The sequence below is a fragment of the Symsagittifera roscoffensis genome, chromosome 2 (genome assembly GCF_963678635.1).
Source record: "Symsagittifera roscoffensis chromosome 2, txSymRosc1.1, whole genome shotgun sequence".
NCBI classification, from domain to species: Eukaryota; Metazoa; Xenacoelomorpha; order Acoela; family Convolutidae; genus Symsagittifera; species Symsagittifera roscoffensis.
Window position 1 is genome coordinate 23,741,285 of NC_087063.1, and position 27,173 is coordinate 23,768,457.

The 27,173-nt window shown below is 34.0% G+C and overlaps 2 protein-coding genes across 2 annotated transcripts in view; one reads left to right on the forward strand and one right to left on the reverse strand.

Moving 5' to 3' along the window:
* Positions 1–27,173, reverse strand: part of LOC134839384 (apoptosis-resistant E3 ubiquitin protein ligase 1-like) — a 381,686-nt gene that overhangs the window by 293,561 nt on the left and 60,952 nt on the right. The window lies entirely within an intron of this gene.
* LOC134840071 (uncharacterized) lies at positions 760–25,211 on the forward strand. The gene is made up of 3 exons (XM_063855725.1): positions 760–859; positions 1,112–2,568; positions 24,313–25,211. The coding sequence occupies exons 2-3, from the start codon at positions 1,353–1,355 to the stop codon at positions 25,122–25,124; spliced, it is 2,028 nt and encodes a 675-aa protein (XP_063711795.1). The 5' UTR covers positions 760–859; positions 1,112–1,352; the 3' UTR covers positions 25,125–25,211.

Sequence of the window (27,173 nt, forward strand, 5' to 3'; positions counted from 1 at the left end):
ATTTTGCTTTTAAATACATTCCATTTTCAGTTCAATTATGTCTTTGAAAATCTCTTAAGTACTTTAGAAAACAAAGATAAGAAAAAATACGACGGACTATCGCAATATTCAGCCAAGTTTTTTCCAGAACCTTCAAAATTGAATCAGTTGGCCTTCCCGACGATGTCTTATTAAAATGGTTCTTTGTGTTACTTGGCAACGAAGAAAAAAACTATTTAGAAAGACATGTTTGGGTTTGGAGGGGGGATTGCTGTGAAAGGATAATGATTGAAAAAGAGTAGCTATCGGTCCATTTTCGGCAGGTATACCAATCAGCAGTTGGAGCATGCCACTTTCCTCTAGCAGTTTAATTGCCCTTTCTTTACAAAGAAAAAAAAAACAAATAAACAAACAACAAAAAACGCAAACGAAAAATCTTTCCAAAGCATCACAGCTCATATTGGATTTCCGTTATTTTTTTTACCCCAATTTATTATTTGATTCCCATTGCGTTCGCCAGAAAACGTTTTGAATTGGACTTAGCATTTGAATCGGAAAACTTGCTTCAAAAACAAACACAAAATAATAAAGGGTCGTTTTGTCGCCTCAATTATAACTTGGTGGTAACTCGGCCATGTTTTAAAATCTCTTCTGATTTCCTGTGGGTTTCAGGAAATATTTTGTCAATTGAATGCATTAAAAGACTTCACCGAAAAAATTGCTTTTTGTTTATTCCTATGAGGAAAAGTGGAATGTATATGCTTTCACTCAATGCGAAACCTGCATAGTAAAACGACTTCTATGGCATAAAAAAAAACGGAATGCATAAAAAAATTGACGAAACGGCCGCGCATAGCAATTGGCCGCCACTGAGTAGCCCGTATATATTATTTGTTGAATTGAGCGGAAAATGAGAAATAAACATACTCGTTTGATATAAATCAACAAAACTGCCCTTTTTGGTTAAACAGGGACGAAAAAAGGAAATTATACAAAAACCTTACCATGGAAAAATTTTCTTCGTTTTTGTTGTCCCATTAATTAGTGCCCGCATTAGTTCATTATAACGTATTTGGGTCAATTTATAACTCAATCTGTACAAAATGGTATATCCTGGCTTAGTTTCCTCCAGAGCTAGATAAAAGAAAGTATACCCCAATAAAAGTCCCAATTGGACCCTGTTTTATCATCGACAATTCCTGTAGATTACAAGAGAATTTTATTCCGAAATTATTTATCTAAAACTACATTTCCTTGAGCAGAAAAAATTATACGATCACATCCACAAAACCATAAAACTTGCATTGTATTTCCTTAGAAGTTGTTATATAATCATAGATGGTGCCAATTAGCGTTTTAACTCACACAGAAAAATGTTTGGCGATAATTTTGGCAAAAGTTTAGCGCCAAAAGTTACCGAACTTTTAATAGTCTTCATGTCGATTTCAGTGTTTCAAATGTCAAGTCACCTCCCAGGTGTTCTTTGCGATTCTTCTTTTAATTGCAGTTCCTCGACTGTTTACGACCCTACAAGTCAGACTAAAAATGCAGACGGTCAAAATTACGATCAAAATTACATTTTCTACTTAAATAGTCAAAACTTTCCTTCTCACTACTTTCCGATGACAAATTGCATGTACACCATAAATGTTCCTGAAAACTTCAAAGTAGTTATTGAGTTCTTACATTTCGATGTCGAGGAACCAACTAAACTCGGAGTTTGTGAATTCGACAAGCTCTCTTTAATCCTCAGCTCGGACCAAGTTTTCGAATTTTGTGGCAACCAGAGTTCCAGTTTGGAAAACTTCGTTTTCATATTAACTGATTCTGAAATAGCGCTGAAGTTCCAAAGTGATGCTAGTGAACAATTCTCTGGATTTAACATCCGAGTTTCCTATTACCCAATCCATAAAAATGTCAAGTTTGTTTTTGACAGAAAGACTGAAGCTAACGGGACTTTGCAAAGTCCGAACGCATTAGCGGGCCAACCATTTCTGCCGGAAAATATTGAATGGACAGCCGACTTGACAGTTCCAGAATCCAAATGCATTTACATGCATTTCAGCCCCCTAGCGACAATTTTGAATTCAAACATTTCGTTAAATTCAAGCTACAACATGTCCACCGGCGAAGCATGTTCAGTTAGGTACTCGTACACCACAGAAGTGGGATCAAAAATTTCGAACGAAGTGTGCTTTGAAAGTCTGGACATGATTACCATAGATATTCCACATCAGTCAGTTCATTTGTATTTCAGTACCCTTGTTAGCGCCAACGAATCGTGGGAAAGTAACCAAATTAACTTGCCTTCCTTTTTGGCTCATTACACCATTCATCAAAATGCGGCTTGTTTGAGCGAACAGTCCGAGAAGTTCTCGTTGAATATTGTCGGACTGTGGTTTATTGTGAGCATATCTTCGATTGTGGTCATCATCGTCTTTTCAATCCAGGGTTTCGTGAAGCACTGTGTCGAAAGCCGACAGTGTTGCTACAAATACAGGAACCGATTGACGGCGTCCCGTCGCAACAGCGCCTCAGTGGCCGGGACTCCCAAGTTCACCCGGCAGAAAAGAAGCGTCAACCACAGAGGTATAATTTGCATGCCAATAATCATGATTTTTCTAGTATTCTAGTCTTTTTACAGTTGAGAGAATTATTCAAAGCTAGCTCGATATCTATTGACGCACCAATTTTATTAATTATAAAAGCATATATTTGGTAACTTTCAAATGATTTTTGAACAGACTTCCATTGATCGCTAGGAGAAGAACAAAATTTCGGAGAAAAATTTTCAAAATAATTGTCGGCCATTTTTTCTAGGTGTGCCAAATTAGAATTATCAGCTTTTTCTCAACACAAAAAGAAAGCTATTTTTTTAAGAAAAAATCTGCCGGTGATTTTTGAAAAACCGAAAAAGAAAGCTTTTTTGAACACTTTTTGGCAGGTTTCGGCTATAATTGATTTTTGAAAATTTGGTCCTAAAGGCATTTTTAGAAGAATTTCTACAGTTCTTTGACCCAAAATGAGGGTCGTAAAATAGTTTAAAAACAAAGTAACCCTGATTAGTGAGGGTGTCAACTTATTTCGGATGGGGACATGGGGGTATTCTTTCTTCTAAAACTCGGCCGGAATATGCAGTGCCATATCCAAGGTTAAATAGCATGAAATGATTTCTGTGATTTGCGCCTCGGGTCAACCAATTGATCGATTATCTTACAGACCTCTGAAATCTAGAATGATAAATACCACCAAGAATATCTTTTTGCGCGAATTACCTTGTCTAGATGCGGACAACTAGGAGGTCGGTTCCCATGGAGAACCTTAATATTACACTCAGAGGCAAAGCGGAGCTTCCCACGCAATACTTGCGATACAATTAAAACATTGCATTACAAGATGTTGAATGGAAAAAAAGAAATGGAAAATATAAGCTGAAAAGATTATTTGAAAAAAATCAAAAGAACCTTTGCCTCGGATGAGGCTCATAAACAGAATTAGCTAGCTTAGAGAATCAGTGAACGATCGGCGAATAAAATTAGAAAAAAATATATCGACCCTTTTTAAGTCGAAACTGTAATAAAAAAAATTCAAAACCAAACTACAGAATTGTTTTCTGTTATTTTAAATTAAATACTACCTCAAAATGTACTAAGAGGTAGTTCATTTGAATTTTCAAGAAATTAAGCACGAAATTAAGCAGCAACAGAAACTGAGCAAGAAATTGAGCGGCAGAATTTGCAAGAAAAGTTGCTTGCAGGAATAAAATCTAGTTCCCGATTACAAGTCACTTGCTCTCACAAATAAAATAACAAAACTGTTTGTATATCAGGACAAAAATCTGATTGTTCCGACTGTCTTTTAACTGATCTAGAAGGGTTTTACTAGGGAAAACCTAAATAAACTTCAATTTTTTGCTTTGAAAAATTCAAATACTTAAGTGAAGTATTTGATACGCGTGAGAAATTAAAACGTGCCTTAAACGTGCAATCAATTTTTTAGTTAAGCTTTCAGCATCCTTTTGAGTTTTCAAACCGCGAATGAAATAGTCCAGAACTGTACAGTTTTCCAAAAAAGTGTTTTCCTGAATTTTATTTTTACATTTGAACTCAAAGAAGTTATATCTTCATTGGTAAATAAAAAAGGTTCGCTAAAAATATGATTTCGATCACTGAAAACATTTTGGATTAAAAATAAACACCATCTCGAGCATATTTGTGCGGTATTAAATTAAGAACACAAGTAAAAGAACTTGACGTTGTATTTGAAGTTAAGAGCAGTCAAACGAAGGGTAAAACAAAGCTGCTCGTAAAACAGGTCAAAGCTTTGGATGTCCCTTCTGCCCTCTATCGTCGATCAGATGCTTTTTGGAAACATATTTTTCAATTTTTCTACAGCATTTGAGAAAAATTGTTGTTTAGAGCTGAAATTCATAAAGCTATTTTACTTGTTATCATTTTTTTGCGAAGTTGCAATCTTTTGAATGAGGGACTGCTTTGACAATTTTTTGACTTAGGGACTACTTTGACAATGAATTCAAATTGGAACAAGACTGCTCGTATCAGGGCGAAGCCCTGAAAGTTCCGACCGCGTTTTAACGTTTATTTAGCAGTAATAACATAAACAACATAAAAAAAATTATATGAAATAAAATAAAATGAAAATTTTTTTTTTCTAAAATTTGAAAATTTTTCTATAAAAATCATCCCCTCACACGCCATATAAAGTACAAAACAATAGATTTCGCTCCTTGTAACAAATCAATTATGGCAAAAAAGTTTCTTCAACCAATTTGGAATGATTTCTAAGACGGATTAAATCTCCGCTTACGCGTTAATAGCGCGAATTATATTGCGCGTTAATTGTTCCAAATTGGTCAAAATGGCGGAAATGGCAATTTTTAAACCCTCATCTTTTTACAAAAACTGATCACAGGTGAAATATATATATATTTCAAATTTAGGCTCAGGACAACAATAGCTCTCGAATGATATTTAAAAAAATTCCGTCGAAAATAGCTAGTTAAAAAATCGAAATTTGTCAGAAGAAAAAAACCCACCCCGAGCACAATTATTCCGTTACTTTCGTATCGAAAGTCGAAACAATAAAAAACACGCGTTATAATTTGTTCTTATCACGAGAAAGCGGCGCGTTAACGTATTATCAAGTGTCGTAACGTTTTCTTAAGAGCAAATTGCTGGCCTCAGCCCAGTTTGAAAGGATTAAATATGCCCCTTACGTTTTATAGCAAAATATAAAAATGAATTATTTGAAAATTAACCCAAAGGCAACTTTTGGGCAATTTATGGACAATTTTGAAGAAAAATCGTGTTTATTGGGACAAGTTTTTCCACTCAAAATTGGTATAAATAGGCGCAGAAATAACATAGAAGAGTGTTCGATTAAAATAGATGGCATAAAAAAATCTCTCTTCATATTTTCTCTCTCAAAGTATCTATCTGAGATCCAATAATTTTTTCTGAAAAAAAAACTAAGTTATAAGACAAGTTGATGAACTTCTGGAAAAGATTTGGCGCGGAAAAGTAGAAGATTATTGGGCAAACTATATCCCCTCATTCCCCTCAAAATCAGTGCTATGAGTGCAAAAATAATCTTTTTTTTGCATGATCCGCTTACTGTCCTCGCAAATTACGGATGCTATGTTTTAGTACTTCTGCGATAAGATATCCATCTGAGCAAAGATTATGAATTAGCTTCCTTTCGAGTAAGGGTGATTTTGAAGGGTTACGTATAGGCTTTAGTGGGACTAGACAGGCCATATTTCCTTTGAATTAGAACCAGGGATATAGGGTGTAATTGGTGAAGTCTGAATAGCACAGATTCAGAGCTGTCCTGGGAGAGTTTGGAGTGGTTGATATATTTCCTAAATACGAAAGATTTAATTAACAAATTGGAAATTTATAAGCACCCCAGAGTTTTATCAATTATTATTCCAAGTGAACATAAGTGTACATCTGAACTCAAGGAGTCGAAACTGCCATTGATGTATTTGAAGTTTCCGTTGAAAACTTTTTTCATTCGCCGAAATAGTAGGAATAAAAATACCCTGATTGTAAGAACTCAGTTGACATTTTTGGAAACTCGGAACTATAACTTTTTACACCAATTTACGAAATAGTAGAAAATAGCAAGTATTGAGATCTAACTTGCATATCTCAGCAAATAACAATGAAGATTGTTCTAACTGTCTTTTTGAAAACGCTATATTTGAAGATGATTTTAATTTGAAAAGCATCATTTAAAGAACAAAGTGTTAGATTTTACACCTACTATTGCAGTAATTATGACAAATAGACTGTTTCAGCCAGTTTGTACCAACTTCTAAGACAGATTAAATCTCCTTCAAAAATGGCTAGTTAAAAACTCGAAATTTGTTTTGAGAAAAAAAAACCACCTCGAGCACAAATAATCCATCAATTTCTTGGAAAGTTGGAACAAAAAGACTGCTTTAATTAGGGCAAAGGTCTGATTGCCCTAAGTGTTCCTCAACGTTATTGAAAGAAATCGAAAATTTTCTGGATTTTATTTTCGATAAACTTTCCCCAAAAGCTACGTAAACTTACAAACAGGACTGCTCGTATATCAGGGCAAGACCTCGATTGTTCCGACTACCATCTATTGTCGATCAAAAGCTTTTAGATATAAAATCTTATCAAATGTTCCAAAAAATGTAAGAAAAATTTGAATATTTCAAAAAGTATATGTCAAGCCATGTACAGCTTAAGGCCTCAATTATAGCCGCTTACGCTTTAATATAAAAAATATATTGCGGGTTAATTCTTTCAATTTGACTTATAATCGCCAAAGTTATCCAAAACTCAAACCTTTATAATTCTGTGAAAAATGATCAGAGGTATAATATATAAATCGACGTTTGAGTTCCAAAAAATATCTTTCAGATGTATGAACAATGTTTGACAGAAATGGTTAGTTTAAAAGTAGAAAATTCACCAAAAAAACAATACGCAAAGCATAAAAATTCCGCATTTTTTTCAAATTTGGAAACAATAATAAGTTTAGCGCCTAGCAAGACCCAATATATAGTACTAACTATTTTGGCTCAATTCAGTTCGGATTTTTTAAGCTAAATTAATGAGCATTGACGTGTTTGATAGCACAAAGTTTATCGCTAGTTATTTGTTTGTAACTGGCAGTTTTACGGAAAAGAATGGCACGTAATTACAACAAATATTCACTAGAAAAATGTCTCGAAATAAGAATCTTCTAGACGGTATAAAAATTGGTTCGAAAAGCTACTATAAAATTCATGATTTGTTTTAAAACCACGACAGCTCTCATTTTTTTTAAAGATTCAGAGCATAAAATCATTTTTATTCCGCATTTCATGTTTCCGTTTCTCGTTTCTTCCATATTTCGTAAAACTTGCGCTTTGTTAGAAGTTTTTTCTTGAGGCTTATTTCCGGAAATCTATTTATTAAAAAAACATTCCTAATGAATATGACAAAATTTTTCATCTTTTAAATTATAAAAAAGTCTTCAATTCATTTTTCTCTGCGTATATAATGCGCGCAAATTGGCAATTTGTTTAACTTGGAATAACTAAGGAGCTGCTTATATGTTTTTTTTTTCTTCTGTTGAAAAATTCAAGTGTGCAATTTGATGTCAATTGATTTGCGACAGGTAATCTCACGCCATACATATAACTTTGCATTCTATATTCCGTTTGAGGACAAAAAATTTTTATAAATGAAAACATAAAATCATTTTTTGCTCTGGTGCATGCATTTTTTTTTGGTTTTTGACTATGATTTTGTGTAATCACCACAAAATGTTTTTAAAAGTCAGATCACGCAATCGAATGTGCGTTGGCGGAACACAAGTTGAATTCTATAACTCAAATTTGAACGACATGTTTTTGTGGTACTAGATTTTGCTCGGAAAAAAACCCGAAACTAAAGTTTCATCTTCACATTCGGTGTTTTTAACTCATTCCCTTACATGATCGGAAACTAATTTCGACAGTTTAGTAGGTTTTAAAACCCTTAGTAACTAGTTTCGGTAGGTTTATACGCTGACTTGCCTATTTACCCTGAATTTTCTAGCACAAAAATAAATGCTATTTTGTAGTTTTTTTATTTCAATTTTTGGGGAAAAAATGATAACTGCAAATGCTTAAGGTGGTTTTCTTTAAGAACCTTTTTCAAAAAAATCTTACTATGAGGATCGGTCACTGAATATTTGTGGTCCCAGCCGGCCTCGCACACCATTAGTTTCACCTGGCTGCAACATGTATCTGAAACCAGGGGCGGATTTAGGGGGGTGGGCAGACTGAAACAACTCTTTTTATACTTTGATGCTGAAACTAAAACGCGAAAGCAAATTATCGTGGGGCGCATTATCCCGCACAACAAAATTAGGCGCTTTTTCTTTTTCCCCCATTTGCAAATTTTTACAATTAATTACACCGTGGCAAACATCTTCATACACAACTTTGCGAAACCCTCGTTGCACCATTAAAAGAACTCTTTTGTGACGAGAGAGGGGGATAAGTGAGGAAAAAGAGCTCAAAATTGTTTCAAATTGAATTGAGGCAAGTTGATTGTTCTCATTTTTTTGTAGACGGTTCAAGCTTTTGATTTCTTTTTCATCTGAAAGATATCATACGCCGTGAAATCAAACTGAAAAAAGTATTGTAGATGCTATTATTTTTGCGAAGATAACATAGTTTGATTTTGGGACTACTACTGTAACCAAATTGGGATTCATATGGCCAATTTGCGACTTTCAAAGAACGTAAAATTCTAATAGCACGTAGCAAATGTGAAGAGTTATTTCAGATCAGAAATTTTGCCAAATTGAGATGATGCATACTAATTGATTCAAATTATTTGTCAAAAGATGCGAAATATATCACGTTGTATTTTAAATAAGGCTTTGGGAAAAATATCTGTTACTGTTAACTTTTATCATTTTTTTTAAATTTTCATCTAAGTTGTAAGCTAAATTCATTTCTCCAAATCTGAAGACCAGTCAAGTCATCCTTTATTGCTTTGGACAGTCTAGTCATTCAGTTTCTTGGTGCACATACAAAATAGTCCCATACAAAATAATCCAATACAAATTGTCCAAAAGATCATGTAATGAAGGAAAAAAAAACATTCCGATACAAAACAGTCCGGTTTAAGGTAGCCGGTGGGCGCGCTATGCGCGTGTCGCCGCTTTGCGGTGATAACCGGCTCTAATTTTCGCATTAAGTCCTACCCTCTGTTGGCAAGCTCGCAAAACGTTGGCGCGACTGCGGCTGTCACTATTTTGATTGTTATGTTTGTTGAACAATTAAGGGCATTTCTCGGCCTAACGTCTCGTGGAAACAATTATTACTTGGGACTTTTTTGTATCGGAACGTTTTTTTGTTCATTTTAATACGACTGTTTTTTATTGGACTGTTTTCTATGGGACTGTTTTGTACAGACACGGATTTTTGTTCCGACTTTCGTAACGAAAGTAACGGAATATTTGTGCTCGGGGTGGATTTTTTTTTCTTCTGACAAATTTCGACTTTTTGACTAGCCATTTTTGACGGAATTTGGGTTACATCATTCGAAAGCAATTGTTGATCTAAGCTTAAATTTGAAAAAAAAAACATTTCACCTGTTCTATTTTCGTCAAGTTATATTTCGCTCTATTAACGCGTAAGCGAGATTTAATCCGTCTTAGAAATCATTCCAAATTGGTTCAAGGAAACTTATATGCCATAATTGATTTGTTAATGGGAGCAAAGTCCAGCAGTTTGTACTTAATATGGGGTGTCGGGGGATGTTGTCACAAAAAATCTCAAATTTAAAAAAAATACATTTTAAATTTTATTTTAATAAATTTAAATTTTTCTTGTTATTTCTGCTCCATAGACCTTAAAAGTCAGTCGGAACATTCAGGGCTTTGCCCTGATACGAGCAGTCTTGTTTATCCTAATGCATGCCTTGCTCAATAATGTTTCTAATCACCAATGCATCAATTATTGGGAAGCGGCTTGCTTCAACAACAATAAAACAACAAAAAAGATTGCATGTGCAATGCGCTTTTTCAACTTGATCTTGCATGTTCTGACACCCTATAACTTTGATTACTTGAAATAATCTTTGAAAATATGTTCATGAGACCAATTAATTTGTTAATTTCTCCAAAGATAGGGAGAAGTTAGAAGCTTAAAATGAAACCGCTGCCGACAGCGTCCAATTCGAAACGTATAATCAATTTTTGATCAAAATTCTTCGAAGAGATTGTTTCTGACCGCTTCCCCTGGGTAAAATTTTTGCATTTTTGAGTTTTTTCTGATAATCAAGAGAAATTAAAATGAGACATAAGCTAATCGGTCTTAATAATTCCATACTCGACTCAAATTTTAACACTTAAGGTTTGATATTGCCAGCCTAAAAATAATAGTTTTGCCATTATTTAATTTACCAAAAACTATTCGAGGCCAATTAAACGGAAGTCAGAACATTCAGGCCCTTGCCCTGATACGAGCAGTCTTGTTGAATTTTAAAGAAGCTCATTATTTTTTTCAAAACAGTTTTTTGTCATCTTTTAAAAGGTCTAATGACCACTTCCTGTGTTTCTGGTTCACAAAATATTGCGATTTTTTTCCCATTGAGATTGACAATCCGCAAATAGAAGATGCACTTCGCAGATCAACCTTCACGTGATCTTATTGCCTTAATTAGAAATGTTTCTGATAGACTTCTTTGAAATGAATGCTTTTTCCCATATTACCCAAATGATAATTCAAGCATTTGCTATCATTTTTACGCATTTGAAATGCTTCTATTTTTGAATTTCCGTCTTCTGAATAGTTTATTTCAATTTGCAAAAATAGGCGATAAAAATGCAGAGGACATCTTTTCAATTTAAAATTCCCCAGCAGAAATTTTGAACGGAAGCGGCTGCAAATATCCAATTAATTTTCCATTAATTCTCCGACATCTGAAACGGACCAATTGTTCGATTGAAGTGGTTCTTTGAAAAATAAGTGAATGCAATTATATGAATTATTCTTGAACTCAATGGAGTGGTCGACAAAAAGTCTGGTGAAAACAAAATTATTCTGAGAAATTGAGTGTTTTCATCTAGATCTACTCGTTGCTATTTTGTCATGTCTATTAAAATTTAACGTTTTTCACGGTGGTGGGAGAATTTGGAAAAAATGCACTTAGGACATTAGGCCGACGAAACTTCAGCCAAAAAATTTCATGCCTAATATTAAACCTTACAAGCAAAAAGCTAATATTTCATCTGTAAATTGTTTGTTTTCAAACTTCAAGGCTAGCTTAGTTCATAATGAGCATTTTTCATATAATCTAAAAAAGTAAACAAAAAATGGCACTTCAGAAAAAAATGAATCCGACTGAAAAGCCCTTTTTCAGTTTCCCACCACTGGAAAATTAAATGCTCTCTTACAGTTTTCCATCATCCCCCCTCCATCATCCCCCCTTTCGTAAAATTACAAAATAAAGATGTTCAACAATTTTTCAAACTGTAGTTTGCATGTAAATTTTGTTAACAGTTTTCAAACCCTCATAACGAAAAACTATTTAAAATAAAATATGTTCCTAATTTTACGCTCTGAAAATCAATATTTTTCAGGTAGTCTAAAAAAAGGTGCAAAAAAAGCACTTCGGAAAAAACGAAGTTAAACAGAAAAAAATGGGCTCTTTTACAGTTTGCAACTCCCTCGTGAACTTATAAAACAAACCTGTTCGAAAATTGTTAACCTGGCGTTTTGAATTTTGTACGTAAGAAATATAAAAAATTGTTCGCCTGTTCACACTGGCACGTTTTAACGCAATTTTAAAACGAAAAGTCATTTTAAATAGTTTTTCATTTAGTTTTTCACAGTTAGAATTTTAGGAAAACAATGAGGAGGGGAAACAGGAAAATAGTCAAGAATGCAGGTAGAACAAACACTTTAAAAAAATCGTAGCAAACAAAAAAACATAGACCAAACATGGTTATTCACTTAGATTGGCAATTTAGGATATTCAGACGAACTGTAGAAGAAGATTGTTAAGGCTCTTTTACACTACGTTACTAGAATGTTTCTGACAGTCTATGAAAGCATGTTTTTTATTTTAAAAAATGAAGAAAAAGAAAAAAATCACAAAAAATGAGCTAATAGCCAACAGCAGGACCTCTCTACTTGATGACCATGAAAACTCTAGTAGCTATAGGTTTATAATTTTTTTCAATTTCAAATTTGATGACTTTTTTGATTTTTTTTGAAGTTTTTCTCTTAGTTCTGCTATGTGAGGTTCATACCATTTGTTGCTTTTTCATGAGAGCCCACTCAATTTCCTTATTTTTCAGATCTGGACTATATGGCGGCCATTCGATGATTTGGACAACCTTCTCAGCCAAAATTTTTATAAAAAATTCTGCTCGATGAATTAGGCAGATGTCCTTTGCGTATTCTTTGGTTAAACTTTGGTCCAGTACATCCCTATAACTTTGTAAGGTGGAGGGCATTTGACCAAGCCTAGGTTCCCATCGGATGGGATAAATCACTAATACGTAAGTGAAAAACGCGATGGAGTTTTTAACACTGTACACTGCGGCTTATCTTGTTCACAATGCTGTCGCCATAGTCGGATACGCACGCCCGTCGGATACGCACACCCGTCACGCCCTTTTTTGTCTCATAGAAGCCAGTTTGCAACCTGTAGACACTGCTCTGCTTTCCCAAGTTTAACTTTAGAGCTACGGAACGACTCAAAAGTTTCTCTTGAGAACACACCTCTTGGTTGTCGTTTAAATAGTTTTATCGTTGAAACAATTGAATTCTGCCAGCAGTGATCTGACTGATCTATTCTTGTTCCTCTTGTTCAAGTTTCTGAGCACCAGTTTTTCTACTTTCCCGACGAGTATGGGCTTGCGTCCGAACTTTGATAACCCACCGAATGTATGATATTTCAAGTCAGCTTGATAAACACTGTTGACTGTTTGTCTGTTCAATCCCAGCTTTGGGCCGATTTTCCCGAAGTCTAAACCTTAGTTTTGGTAAAGAAACAATTTTGAATTTTCTATCTATGGTTTACTTGTTATGTTTAAGCATTCTGCTGACAGTATGAACAAAATCTGAAAATGTGCTTAGAAAAAGCGCGTGAAAAAATAACAAAACTTTTATTGAACACTTTTGTGAGCCGCCTGTGTAGGTGAAGTTTTTTAGAAGAGCAATCTTGATTAAAGGTAATTTTATTTAAAGAACTTTTGAAAAATTGACTATCTGAAACTTTTTGGTAATCAAATCTAATTGTTACGCGGTACAAAACTACAATTCATAAAATTCTTCGGTCTGGTTAAATTATAAGCAAACAAAAAATGACATTTTAAAATAAATGTTTCTCTAGAAGTTCTGCTGTTCTGTGTGGTACACAAAAATACACAGAGATTTTTTTTGATTATGAGAGAAAACAAATCTCAAAAGCAGACTGCGGACAAGAAATCCAGTCTGTCAAACGGAACTAAAGGGGTCATTTTTCTCAGCAATGTGATAGATTTTGGTGAGTTTGTTTTGTAAACCCAGAAACGACTTAATTTTTTTGAAAAGGATGCATATTTGATGTCTTATGAAATGAGATACTCAATTTTGTGTGAAGTACAAACCATAGATCATAGATAATACCCAGCCCACAAAATTGTCCTGATGTTTTCTTTTTTTCATATTGATTTTTTCTAAAGATATTTTCTACAACCTTTTCAAAACCGCAAAAAAATTTCAGTTTTCTACCCCCCTCCCCTCTGGGAAAGAGTCAAAATTTGAAATGAAGCAATAAAATTAAAATTGCACGGAAAACCTTTTTCATCCTGTAACCGTGTAAGCTAGCCTGAAAGATGATAGAAATTGGAGCAGTTTTTTCAGAAACTATTTTGTAGTTCCTTACATAAAAAGGCTGAAAAAGATTTAAATTAACGATGCCTTAAAGCTCTAGGACATGTATTTATGCTACGAACGAAATTTCTATTAGAAAAAAGCACACCGAACGCGATAGATCTTCACTCTTCTATAGGTGGCCGGAACAAAATAATTTGAAACAAAAAGTTCCTTTTTTGTTGTTCCGGGCGCTAAAGATTGGAAATTTTTTTAAATTTTTTCCTACGCAAAAACCAGATAACACAAAAATTTATCAGAATAGAGAAAACAAATATCATTTTAAAGCCCTCTAACCGTGATTCGACCGACATTAGAAAAATGTAAAAACTTTCTCGGTGCTGAGAAAAAACAGATTGAAACTGTCGCTTTTTAGTTTAATTTCGAGTGAGTAAAATTAGCAAAAAAAAACGTGAAAAAATTAGTATTAAATGTCATAAAACTATTTTTTGAATTTTAAATTAGCTACTTTTTAAAATATAAAAACTTGAAAAAAAAACCTTTAAGAAGGATTGTTCGCTTAAGTAAATTGAAAAATGAAAGGCAAAAGCAGAATAGAACTCTGCAATGAAATTCTCCTTCAACCACTTTCTCGTGTGAGCTAAGTTGAAGAATGGAAGAAACTGTAGCAGTTTTCTCAGAATTTTTTTTGTAGTGTCTTACATGAAAAGGTTGGAAATGCTTTAATTTAACGAAGTTTTGAAGCTCTAGGACATGTCTTTATCCGACGAACGAAATTTCTCTTGGAATGAAACCCACCGCATGCAATAGTTCCTTTACTTTTTGATAGTTCCGCTAAGAGTTGACGAAAAAAATGACAAAGAAATTTCTAAACTTTTCTTTTGTGTTGTTCCGACCTCTGAAAATACGGAAAAAATTTTGATTTTTCTCCCACGCAAAATAAAATACCTCAGATAATCATCAAAATTAAGAATGGGTACTGGATAGGAGCACAATTTTGTGTCTGTATGTTCTTGGATTCCAGAGACAAGTCTTTAAACATGTTAAAATTTTGTCGGAACGATCAAAGAGAAGGAAAGACCAAAAGAAGAACAAAGGGAGCGTCCTTGTTGCGGAATCCGCTTACAATGCACAAAATGCACAATTTGGCCTCGTAATGTGGAAAACATTTCAAAATTTAATGGCCAAATCTAAATATTGTTTCTTTTTTCTAGAAAAAAATGAAGTAGAAAAATGCATTCGCAAATAAATCATTTTTATAATTGAAATAAAAATTTTGAACTCATAAAAAAAGAATCCTTTTCACCAGAATCCTTTTTTTGAATTTGCCATAATTTTGATATTTTTTATATCGGTTCAATCCTTATAATATAGAAAGAGGGAATTATAAGAAAAAAAACTTCAAAAATAAATCGACAGAATAAAGCCGAACGACCTCCAGCGCCGAAGTTCTACCGAGAAGTTTTGGCAACGAAAAACTACATACTGCCAATACAGTAACCAAGCTATTATCTCATCAGTGGGTATTGAACAGTTGGTATTGATTACCATTTGACCATTCTCTGATCAAATTTGTTTGCTCATCGAAAAGTAATTACTGACAAGCTTCTTTGAAGGATGAGTTTACCCTAAAATTATCCGTTTTGCATGCATGCTCAAATTGTAATTTTTTCTAAGAAAAAATTTTTTTATTAGCGAGTGATTTGACCTTTATCTCTGGAGGTTAATTTTTGAAGGTCTTTTGATCTGTAGAGGTTGAATTTTAGAGGCTATTAAACATGGTACTATGTAGCCTTTGCTTTGATATAACCGAATCAGAACATTTTTTTAAGGGCAACCAAATTGATTTTCCGAGAGCTCTGAAATCACAAAAAAGGCGAAGAAGAGGTTTTAGGTAAAATTTAACACAAGGGTTTAAATTGAAAAATGCTTCAAAATGCTTTTTGGCCTGTTTTTGCAACATCAAACAAACTTCTGAGGTTTTTTGTAGAGTATGGGGAACTTTTTGTTGAGTATGTTGAGTATGGGTTTTTAATTTTAATATGAGCATCGTTCTGCGAAAAACAATTAAAAATGAGGAGGTTCAAATTTCGATTAGGTCGTGAGTAAGGCAGAAAATAATGCAATTTAAATAAAAAAATTTGCCATAAGTTGATACAGATGTAATCCTTTATAATCCAATGTAATGGATTTCAATGGGTCATAATAGATTTAAGTTTTTTAAAAAATGGATTAAAATTGGTTGCGTGGTTCCCATTGTTGTAAATACAATCTATTATAATCGACTTTTAAGCAGGGAACTTCGTATTAGATAAGATACTAGCATCTTCAATAATGCTAGTTTGTATTTTGAAGATCGATTTCACCAATTTCGTGCTTTGCTTGAAACAAAAAATTAACAAAACTTTATTATCTCAAACTATGTACTTTTGTGAATATTAAAAGCAGATTCCGCGATAAAACAGTTCTTTTTGATTTTTCTCGATTATTGTGTTTCCTTTGATTGTGCCAACAAAAATTTTAAAGACTTCTCTGGAAATTTTTAAAGACTTCTTATAAAGACTTCAAAAACTTTTACAGACCTGCACAAACCAAACTGTGCGCCTCTCATTGCACAGTTTGGCCTCCTAATGAAATATATTCATAAAATTCAAGAGTCACTCCATACGACTCGTTCAACACTATTTAGCCTATAGATAGGTAAATCTTTATGTTATGAAAATTGAAAAAAAAATTAATTGATTGTTTGATGTTTTCTGGTGTTAAGTTTTTAACTTTTGTAAATTAACACTTTGTAAATAAACCTTTGTAAATTACAAGAAACAAGGGCTTAAAAAACAAAGTTTTTTAGTCGTACCAAAAAGCTGATCAAGGGGGTTTTAATGGATGAGTGACAAAAACTGAGCCCACGGATGAATTAAATTCAAAATAACTTCATAGATATATTTTTATAATTTTTCTTATCAAAACATAAAAATGAACCCGTAATATTTCAGTTGGAGGATATTATTCAAGGCAGAGACTCATTTGAAACTTATTTGAGCAGACCTGAGCAGAACGAAAAGTCAGTTTGAAAAAAATAATCATCTAAATTGGAACCGCATGAAGTGCAACAAGTCAATCAAATTACCCAACTTTTTCCGCTTTTTTGCATCAATAATTTGAAAAAACCATTTTCGAAATTAATAATAATAAGGTGGCGTGTCAAATTGCCGATGGTCAGATTGCCAAAATAATTGAATATGTCATCTTGGCAGAAGTAATCACAGTAGAACCTGCCCACCTCCATCCCCCCCCCATCACCGCCAATACTACGGTAGACCCCCGAAGTCATGTTTAAAACTGAAAATTAAATCTATAAAATATGCACCTCATTTATATAGTGTTTCCCGGGTTAACCTCCAGAGACCAAAAATGCTTTAAATGCTAATCATACAATTCCATAAACTAAGTCTAAGAAAAATGCTACTCATACAATTTTCCTAATTTTTTGCAAAAATAGTGTGATCCATTTTAAAAGACATTTTTTGTTTTGGCATTAAAATTGGCGTGTCGTCACAAATAAAAAGGAAACATTTTTTTAGCAAAAAAAAGCTAATCAAACAATTTTCATAAATGGAAACTGTTATGACAAGCACTTTTTGATGGCGACAACAACAGATTTGTAAAGTAGTATAATTGACTGCAATTTTTTTGTGTGCATAACGTAGTCCTGGATACACAAAAACGAGATTTTTTGATACACAAAAAGTGGATGCACTAAAACTGGCTTTTCTAGATAACTTTTTTCAAAAACGTTAAAGATGCCTATTTCTTTTTCAAGTTGAAAAAATTTGCATCTTTGAAAGCTTTTGTTAAAGCTTAGAAGTTTGCTAACTTCATTACGTTTTTTTGTAAGAAATCTGTATTCAGGTCGTTTTCAATGCATTGTACCAGCAAGACTCTAGCAAGACTCTAGCCCTTGGTGACTCTAGCGTTGAGCACCCAGGGTCTTTGTCACTTCTGTTCGGTTATGATCACAACCCGAAAAAATATGTATGTCCAATGAATCTATATATGTCACGAAATAGGCAAATTTTTTCAATCACTAATTTTTTTTAATGTAAAAACTTTCAAGCTATCTACATTTTTTTGGTATATAATTCTGAGTGAATTATTATCAATAATTCACATGGCAAAAATAGCCCCAAGCAGTTAATCTGCTTGGTAACTGTACTTAAAATCTAAAATTTTTTAATCTAAAAAACCCTTAGTTAGCCTGTTTCTGACAAATTACAAAAATTTAGGACAAACATCAGAAAATTTTTATAATTTTTAAATGAAAGAATTGCTTGCCAAGCAATTTCATAGTATGGAAAATTGATTATCACAATTTCATATCATAACAAATTAGATTTTGCTATTTTCGTACAACTTTTATAATAAGAAGTAGGGCGAAAAAATGTATTTTTTCACTCCAGGTTGACAAAAAAAGTGTTTATAAAGTTTCATTGTATAAGAAAAAAGCTTATTTTGCTATTTTCCTGCTATTTTTTTAGTCTATGAAATGATAAGCTTTTTTGCTCACAATAATTACTTTTTTCGTTTCTCTGGATAAATTTTTTCAAAACCAATTAAAACCTTTTTTGTATGGTATGTTTATGTATGCCTTGATCAATTCCTGGTTTATTAAAAATTTAAATATAAAAATGATCATCTTTGAAAAAGTTTAAAGGTTTGACATTTTCAATATCCTTTTGTGTATTACGTCTATAATCAGACCGTTTCCAATGCATTGTACATTCAAGACGGTCAAACTTTTGGTGAGTCTAGATTTGAGTAACTCAGGGTCTTTGTCACTTGTGAGTTGCGTTCGATTACGAACTCAATCAAAACATTTTAGACGAAAATAAACTAGCTATGCACAGGCAATTTTTTGGTTCATGAAAAATGCTAGTCATACAAACTCCAGGTATGAAAAATCATTACTCGTAGACTTTTCAAGCAACTTTTTAAGCAGTATATGTCGGCGCTGAAGGTGCCGTTAGAAAGCTTTTAGGGTCCGTCAGCCAAAATGAGTATCTCAAAACAGTAAATTGGGGGACCCTTTTGGTCGTCAAGGGGTCGAATCCCTGAGAAAAGGGCAAACGCTAATTATTGATAAAAACCACTTCAAAGTGTTTCTGACGAGAAGATGCGTTTTTTGCCAAGTTAAAAAGGTCAGACACAACTTTTTTCTCAGAATATTTTTAATTTGAAGAGAGTCTTTTAGGCAATTAAAAAGCTTTTACAGGAATTATCTTCAAAGTAAATTGGTCATATATGCGACAAGTGGGGGCCGAATCAGACCACTATGTTCAGATTAAAACCTCTTCAGAAACCACGTCACGACTGAAGAAGATCTCAAAACAAAGCCACACTAGAATCGACGAAAATTTTTTTAGGGCAGCTAATGTTGCATGAAAAATTCATTCAAATTCGAGCATACGGAACAATAAGTTTGATGAACAAGTATGATGGACCGGTGACGTAGTACGATGTATGCATAACACAACGTATGCTTTTTGCAAAACTAAAAACCAAAAATTAGTGAGCTTGAACGACAAAACTATCTTCAATCATAAATTCTCGATTCACAATAACTATCTTGGTTTTGGAGAGCGCAAATAATTAAACAGAAAGGCATATGAATCACTTCCTAATTGACATCCTATTAAAATGATACAAATCGCTTAATCCGTTTTGTATTTACTACCGTAGGGTAATCTTCGGTTGAAAAATATTTACTTAAGAAATTTATACATTTTTTCTATTTATCTATTTTTTTACTCAAAGACTTTTTTCAGACTTGAGGGACAGTCAGAAAATTCACGGTTTTGCCCCAGTATACGATCAGTATTCTTTGCTTATGTTTACTTTTAGGATAGTTAATAGCAGGCGCGAATCTAGGAATTTCTCGAGGCGGTGCAGATTTTCAAGACTTTTTTAAAATGATCTATCAAAAATTTCACGAAGTATACGTTATGACACATTGAAAACAATAATCGTATTGCGCTTGGATAGCCAGTTGCTGTTTAAGTAGCACAGAAATTACGACCATTAGAAAAAAGTTTATATTTTTCTCTTCAAAATGAGTCGTTTTTTGTTCGGGGTATCATGAGAGAAAATGAAAGTCCAGAACTTCGATAGTAATAGTAACTTAAGTACATTTGACAACATGATTCCTCGTAGAGCACTAAAAACTTTCGAAAAAAGTTAAAATTTCAAACCGGTTTTCATCAACACTGAGAACATATTTTGAAAATCACAACTGAAAGAACATTAGTGTGATGTTTCATTCAACCCACTCCACTGATCATGCGGTACCTAATTTAGCGACGGAAACAGAAAAATAAACAAAAAACTCAACTGAAGACAAAATTCCTCCACATTTTTAATGGTAAGACAACAAAAATCGCCGGTTGCTATGCAGGTAGCTTTGAATGTTTTGACCACATGTACGTAAAAAAAGTACAAAGAGAAAATTTTTCTTTCAAAAATAGGGTCGTTTTTGCATGTTGTGATAAAAAAACTATATAAGAAACCATGATCTTCTTAAATGATTCAGTTCATGTGCAACTTTCTAATAGATTTAAATGGCATGACACGGAGCCGGAATGCCATTTAGCCGAAAAAAATATTGATCAAGGAGAGCGTACGTTTTTTTGTTACGTAATAATTAAGGGTGGGTTTTTTTTTCTTCAGACAAATTTCGACTTTTTAACTAGCCATTTTTGACAAAAATTTTTCTATATCATTCGAAAAGCATTGTTGTCCTCAGCCTAAATTTGAAAAAATGTTTCACCTGTGATCATTTTTTGTAAAAATACGGGGGTTTAAAGATTGTCATTTTGGCCGATTTGGGACAATCGACGGACGATATATTTCGCGCTATTAACGCGTAAGGGGAGAAATATTCAATCTAAGAAATCGTTCCAAATCGGTTGAAGGAAGCTTATTTGCCATATATGGCGTGTGGGGTGATGATTTTCAAAAAAATCTCAATTTTCAGTTTTTTTATTTAGTTTTTACATTTAGTTTTTTTCATGTTTTTTTTTGCTCCATAGATTTTAAAAGGCAGTCGGAACATTCAGGGTTTCGTCCTGATACGAGCAGTCTTGTTGACATTTACAGGCCGGGTTGGAGTTAGTTATTTTTTCGCGTGACCAGGAGTGTTCGGTTCGAGGCATTAAAAGTCGGGGCGTTCCTGGTAACTAGTTACGTTACGACCATTGTTAGCTTCAAGTCATTTTTTTGCTCAATTTTTAACTAGCTGGAAAGTTTAAACGTAGTTTTTTGTTTATACAATAATGCGGTTTTGCACGTAGACGCTGATTTATATTCCGGTAAGTTTGACTTTTAGATCAAAAAAATGGAGACAATCTTGTTAAAATTTCGATTGATTGAAAAACTAGTTTAAGCAGATAGCTCATGCTATTAGGCACACATGATAATCATAGCGCTCTCATTTTTTTTATAGATTCCAAAAGCAAATACAAGTTTTTTTGCTTTCTCTTACTAATGAATTAGTTTTACAGCTTAATATTTTAATTACTCGTACAAAGTTGTCTGGTAAATGATTTTCAGCACTCCTAAAAATTTTTGGCATTATTATGTTTTTGTAATCGCGCACTGAACCGACGTCATCGGCGAAGCGCTATGTTTTTGTAATATTAGAAATGAATAAGAAAATATAGCAAAACCTTAAGCAAAATTGATCGCTTTGATTCTCTCATGTACACCCAGTTTAATTTATGAGGAACTAGCAAATCGCTGATGCTCTCAAGCTGTTTTTAGAAACCATTAATCATCCAAAATTAGGTTCAAATTTGCTTAGCGGTGACTTACCACTTAAAACTACTAGCAAGTCCATGGACTCGATTAATTTTTTTCCGCTAACTAGTGCATCAGCGCTAATTGTTTGCTGGTTGGTTGGTGAATTCCCATAGGTCCCAACATTCATAGCTTCTAAAAGAAAAATTCAGTCGAAAAAGTCCCAAAATTTATCTTCTTGAATTCTGATTGGTTGAAATTTGATTCGACGAATTTATGGATTTACTGTTCAAGCAGCATAAACTCAAACTGCAGAATAGTGACCACCGCAGCCGCGCCAACGTGTTGCGATTGTTCCAACAGAGGGTAGGACACTATACGAAATTTAGAGCCGGTTATCGCCGCGAAGCGACCTTAAACCAAGACTCGGCTAATTTAGTCTTTTAACCAGTTGAAAAGATTTGGGGCTTATGCGGCTGCTTTTTTATTTTGAAACATATGGGACTAATTTTTAATTTTGGGCTCTATGAATACGCATTGTTTGGTTGATCAAAAGTCATTTTCGGGTCTTTTCGGGTTTACCCCACCCCCTTTTAAATAGATAAATTGGGCAATTCAAATTTTGATGTTGAAATTGAAAGCGCGAAAGCCAGTGAACTCGATTAATTTTTTGCGCTAACTATTGCATCAGGGCCAGAGTTGGAACCGGGCTCAATTTTAGAATCAGCAACCCGACCGGGCCGGGCTCAGGCCTGTTTTTCAAAGAAAAATCACATCTTTAACCATTCAAGCTTCAAACGCCCAGAGGGAGCGTGACTACTGCAGAGCTGGGCAAATCCGTACAGCAAAGCTTGCCCTCCCTTCTGCGCCAAAAAACAGCCATATCGAACTGCTATGATCAGTTGCGCTATGATCGTAATGGACTCCCTAAGTTGTGATTTTTTAAAAGTTTATATTTGAATTTCAATTTATTTTTCAATTGGAAATTTTTGTTTTTCAACCGGGCCTGACCGGACCGGGCCCGGGCTTGAAGCAACTGGGCCGGACCAAGCTCAGGCCTCAAATTCAGGCCCAGTTCTAACTCTGATCAGCGCTAATTGCTGGCTGATTGGTAAGTCAAAAATCATTTTTGGGTCTTTTCTGTTTTACCCCCCTCCCCCTTAAATGAATAAATTTGGCAATTCAAATTTCGAGTTGAAATTGAAAGCGCGAAAACGAGCGAAACAAACAATAAAATACCACCCGCGTGCAATCAGCAGCTGTTCGATTACGAAACCTATCAATAAATTTGCCATATACTTTTGTTTCCTAATCGAGCAGCTGCTAGTTTCACGCGAGTGGCTTTTAATTGCTTGTTTTACTCGCTTTCGTGTTTTCAATTTCATCTCGAAATTTTAATAGCCAAATATATCCATTTAAGAGGGGGGAGGTGGGGGTTCAACCGAAAAGACCCTCATTTTCTGCAAAACTGCTCAAAAAGTACAAAAATATTTTTCCCGAGGGAACTGTCGACTATCTCTCAACTTAAGACATCAGAAATACTGAAATTTTTTTAAAGTGACACATTGAAAGTTTCAATATTTTTTTGAGGCTGAGCAGTTGCTTGAATATTGCTTGAAATTTTGAAATATCCATCCTGTATTGTTTTTAAGCCGTTACGTATTGGGTAAACTAGGTGTAGATTGCAATGAGGGTGGCGTACGAAGGAGACGAAAGTGGTCTCAGTGTAACAAAAAATGCTCTTAACTAATTAAAGCTTGATTACAAACGGCTTTCTTAAGGTTTTAAAAAATTTGCTTTTTTTGGAAAAACGCGTATCATACAATTTTTATGCAAGGAAAATGTATGGTAAACATTTTTTTTCCAAAAAAACTTAGTTATGATTGGTTAGCATAGACGCAGAAATTAGTACAAATCATTTTCCAATGATTTTTTTGAAATTGTATGAAAATTGTATGAGTAGCATTTTTCCATACATTCGGTGTATGAAATTGTATGATAACCGATTTCGGTGTATGGAAGTCAACCCAGGGTGGTTATTAGTAGTTTTTTAATTCGGGTTCACATTAGTGCGTATATGATGACTCAATCTTTTATAGTCGAGTTATCTTTAATTTAAACAAGTGGGGACACTAATAAACTTCAACAAATTCAATAAAAGTAGCGCGAGTTTTTTTATACAATGGGTTCTGTATTGCAATGAAATTGGGTCTTATTTGCTAACGGCCGGAAATCAATATATTTATAATTTGAGCTGAAAATACTGCGTTCGAATTTGATTGGTTTTTTTTGTAAATCAAAATCAAGCTTAATGATCAGTTGTTTCAATTAACGTTTTCAGCAAAAACTATTAGCTGAAATTACAGAAATTGTAGAACTTTCTCAATTAATCAAATTTTTTTCATAATTTTTGTGAAACTTTCCCAGACAAGGAAAATTCAGTTAAATAGCGTTGAATGGAACAAAGTTTTCATATTTTTGGTCGTCTCGACTGCTAATTTTATCTGCTTGAAGTTTTGAAATGTCGGACCATGTTGGTTGAATTTGATTGGCACAAAAAAGTACTGACTATGGTGCTTTTTAGTGCATGAGACCCGTGAAATCATTATAAGCTTTTTTCTAACATCCGAGTTTCTTTGTCTCTAAAAATTTTGTAAACGTTGCTATTTTTGTTTCAGAGCAACTAACACCAGCTCTGCTGGGCGAAGCACTGGAAGCCATCAACTCAAATAACAAAGCGGCACTCGCCACTGCGAACGGATCGGCTAAGCGAATGTCTAGCGGCCAAATCAGCCCACCTCCTGTGAAAACTCCAGCTGAAATTGTGGGCAAAGTGCCGAAAATTCCTCTGGTGATCACGGAGCCTACTCCAAGTCCATCAGTCGAAGATCAAAACAAGGAAACAGAAGATAATGCTGCCGCCTGTAACATCAAAACAGATAACTTTGTTACTACGAGTGACAAAAAAGCGCTACTCACAATTCCCGAAAAAACAGCTCCCGAAGTCATTAAACCTTTAACAAAACTTGTCAAAAAATCTTCATTGAATTTCCGGTCAGAAGTGAAGCCAAACCAAGTGCTGAAATTCAGTCAAACTGTCAGAGGCCCAGACAAGAAAGAAGATAAACCAAAACATCACTTAGTTATAGAAAGAATCGACGAAAGACGCGGTAGCAATGGTTTCGTTAACGCGGCGTTTCTGTCTGATGAGCAGTCGGGGTTGATTTTCGAAAGAATAAGAAGCTACAGTCAATCCGATTCTACCGTGAAAGTTGTCCCAGATAGCCGAAATGAGATCGAACTGACATCTTTGGACCAAAAAAGCTCAACTCTACCGCCAAACAAAATCAAAGTCACCGAAATGAAGAATGAAAATGAAAACTCGGAAATCAATGGCTCCGCTATTTCGCATGTCAAAAATTTGCCCCGTCTCAAGGATGAAAATTCAAACTATTCTCACACCGTAATGAATGGAGTAGTCATTACTTAATTCGTTTTCTGTTTATTTTGTTTATAAATATTTTTTCAAAAAAATGGACCAATTAATGAAATCTAAAGAATTTGAAAAATTTATCAAAAAATTAGCGCTTTTATTGTAATATCAAATTTATTTAATTGCATCTGATAATATTGGCATAGAATAAAACTGAATGTTTTCTTTCATTTTTTAAGAAATTTTGAGGTAAATATATCTAAAATACTTTCTCTTGAGCGCATCAACAGGTCGATGTTTTTTTTAGATTCCTTCCTTGCTATCGCAAATCAATCTGACAGGCAGTTGAAAGTGAATACAAACATAGATAAGACTGCTCGTATGAGGGCGAAGCCCTGATTGTTCTGATTGCCCTTAAATGGCTAAGAAAAATTCAAAAGTGGATGAAATTTGAACTCAGGGGCGAAAAATTTTTTGAAAATTTAAATTGAAAACTTATTTGGAAAATAATCTTGAAAAATGTCCAAACAATTACACCTACAATAAATCAAGTCTGTCGCTGACGCTATAATTTTGTTGTCATATAAACCTGTTGTCATAACAAATCCAAGCTACAGAATTTTTGTTCCGACCATTGGAAATGGGGAGGAACTTTGTATTCGGGTCTGTCTTAGTTTTTTTCCACGCAAAATCAGCTACCACAAACAATAATCGGACTGAGTTGAGTGATATTATATTGAAGCCCTTTAAGTCGTGATTCGAACCACATTTAAAAATTTCCAAAAAGTTTTCCCAGTTTAGAGAAAAACGGTTTAGAGAAAAACGGTTTTACTCTAAAGAAGTTAGTTTTTGGAGGTTTCAGCTTCATGTTAGGAATCGAAAACTTCAAATATTTGGGAACTAATTTTGAAAAATTATTTTAAGAAAAAAAATAAATTTTTTCTTGATTTTTTTTTCGTTTTTCTTGTTATTTGTCTTCAAACTTTGTTTTCCAATTTGCATACTTTTCATGACTGACGAAAATGCCTAAGCTCTATTTTTTCGCTCAGATTCATTTATCATACCAAGTTGAAAAAAGGACACTAATTGCAAAAATGGTTTTGTTGTAACTTTTAAGACTGGCCGGAACATTCTGTGCTGCTTGCACAAAAACCGGCTATCCTTATTTAAAAATACTGTTGTCACAAAACTGATGTTGTAAGAACTGTTATCATTGAATCTCCAAGCTGCAAAGTTTGAAACGTTTTCACGACTAAACGTTTTCAAGTTTTAAACGTTCCAAATTGAAACACAAAACTTATGATTTTTTGCTTTCAAAATTACACAATTTAGGTTGGCTTAGTCAATATCACATTTGGCCGAAACTTTTTGAAAGAAAAAAACTAAAGAAAGCATAAATAAAATAAATATAAGATACGGTAAAAAAATAAGATTCGGTAAACTTACATATAGTTCAATTATAGTAAAAAATCTTTAAACAGAAATAGTAAAAAATCTTTATGACATACGCTGCTGTTATAAGACTCGGTCTCGAGTACGAGAAATTAGTAAAGAGAAAACACATGGCACAGAAAAAAACAACAACACATTCTCTGAACACGTGTTAGATCAATTTTTTTTGCAATTTTTAGACGCATTAGTGATTCTAGGAACTCGCAACCAAAAAGGTTTTTTTTATCACAAATTGTCCAAGAATTGGAATCTTTCAAGGTGGCATCACCTAGAGGGGACATGGTTTGAGCGTATGGGTTGTTGGGCTAGTATCTGTACTTTCCATTGCCAGCGCGATGTCTAATGGTTCTCTTTGTAACCAGCAGCTCAATCGATGCCTTGTGTGCCGACGTCACGCGAAGCATTGCCCAGTGCTTAGAGACGTAAGCGTGAATTTTGCAAAGCATGCAAGTGTTTTTCTTGGGGTCACTCGACATTTTTGCATTGTATTTGGCCAGTTATGATTAGTGTAAGAAGCCACAGATCTTAAGTGTTTAGTAGTTGACTCATAAGCCTTCGGATAGAGACTTTTGATGTTCACATTATTGCGCTAGTGGGATCAAAGATGGGAGACTTGTGTTCTACAAACTCCTCTCAAAATTGTTTAAAAAGTTA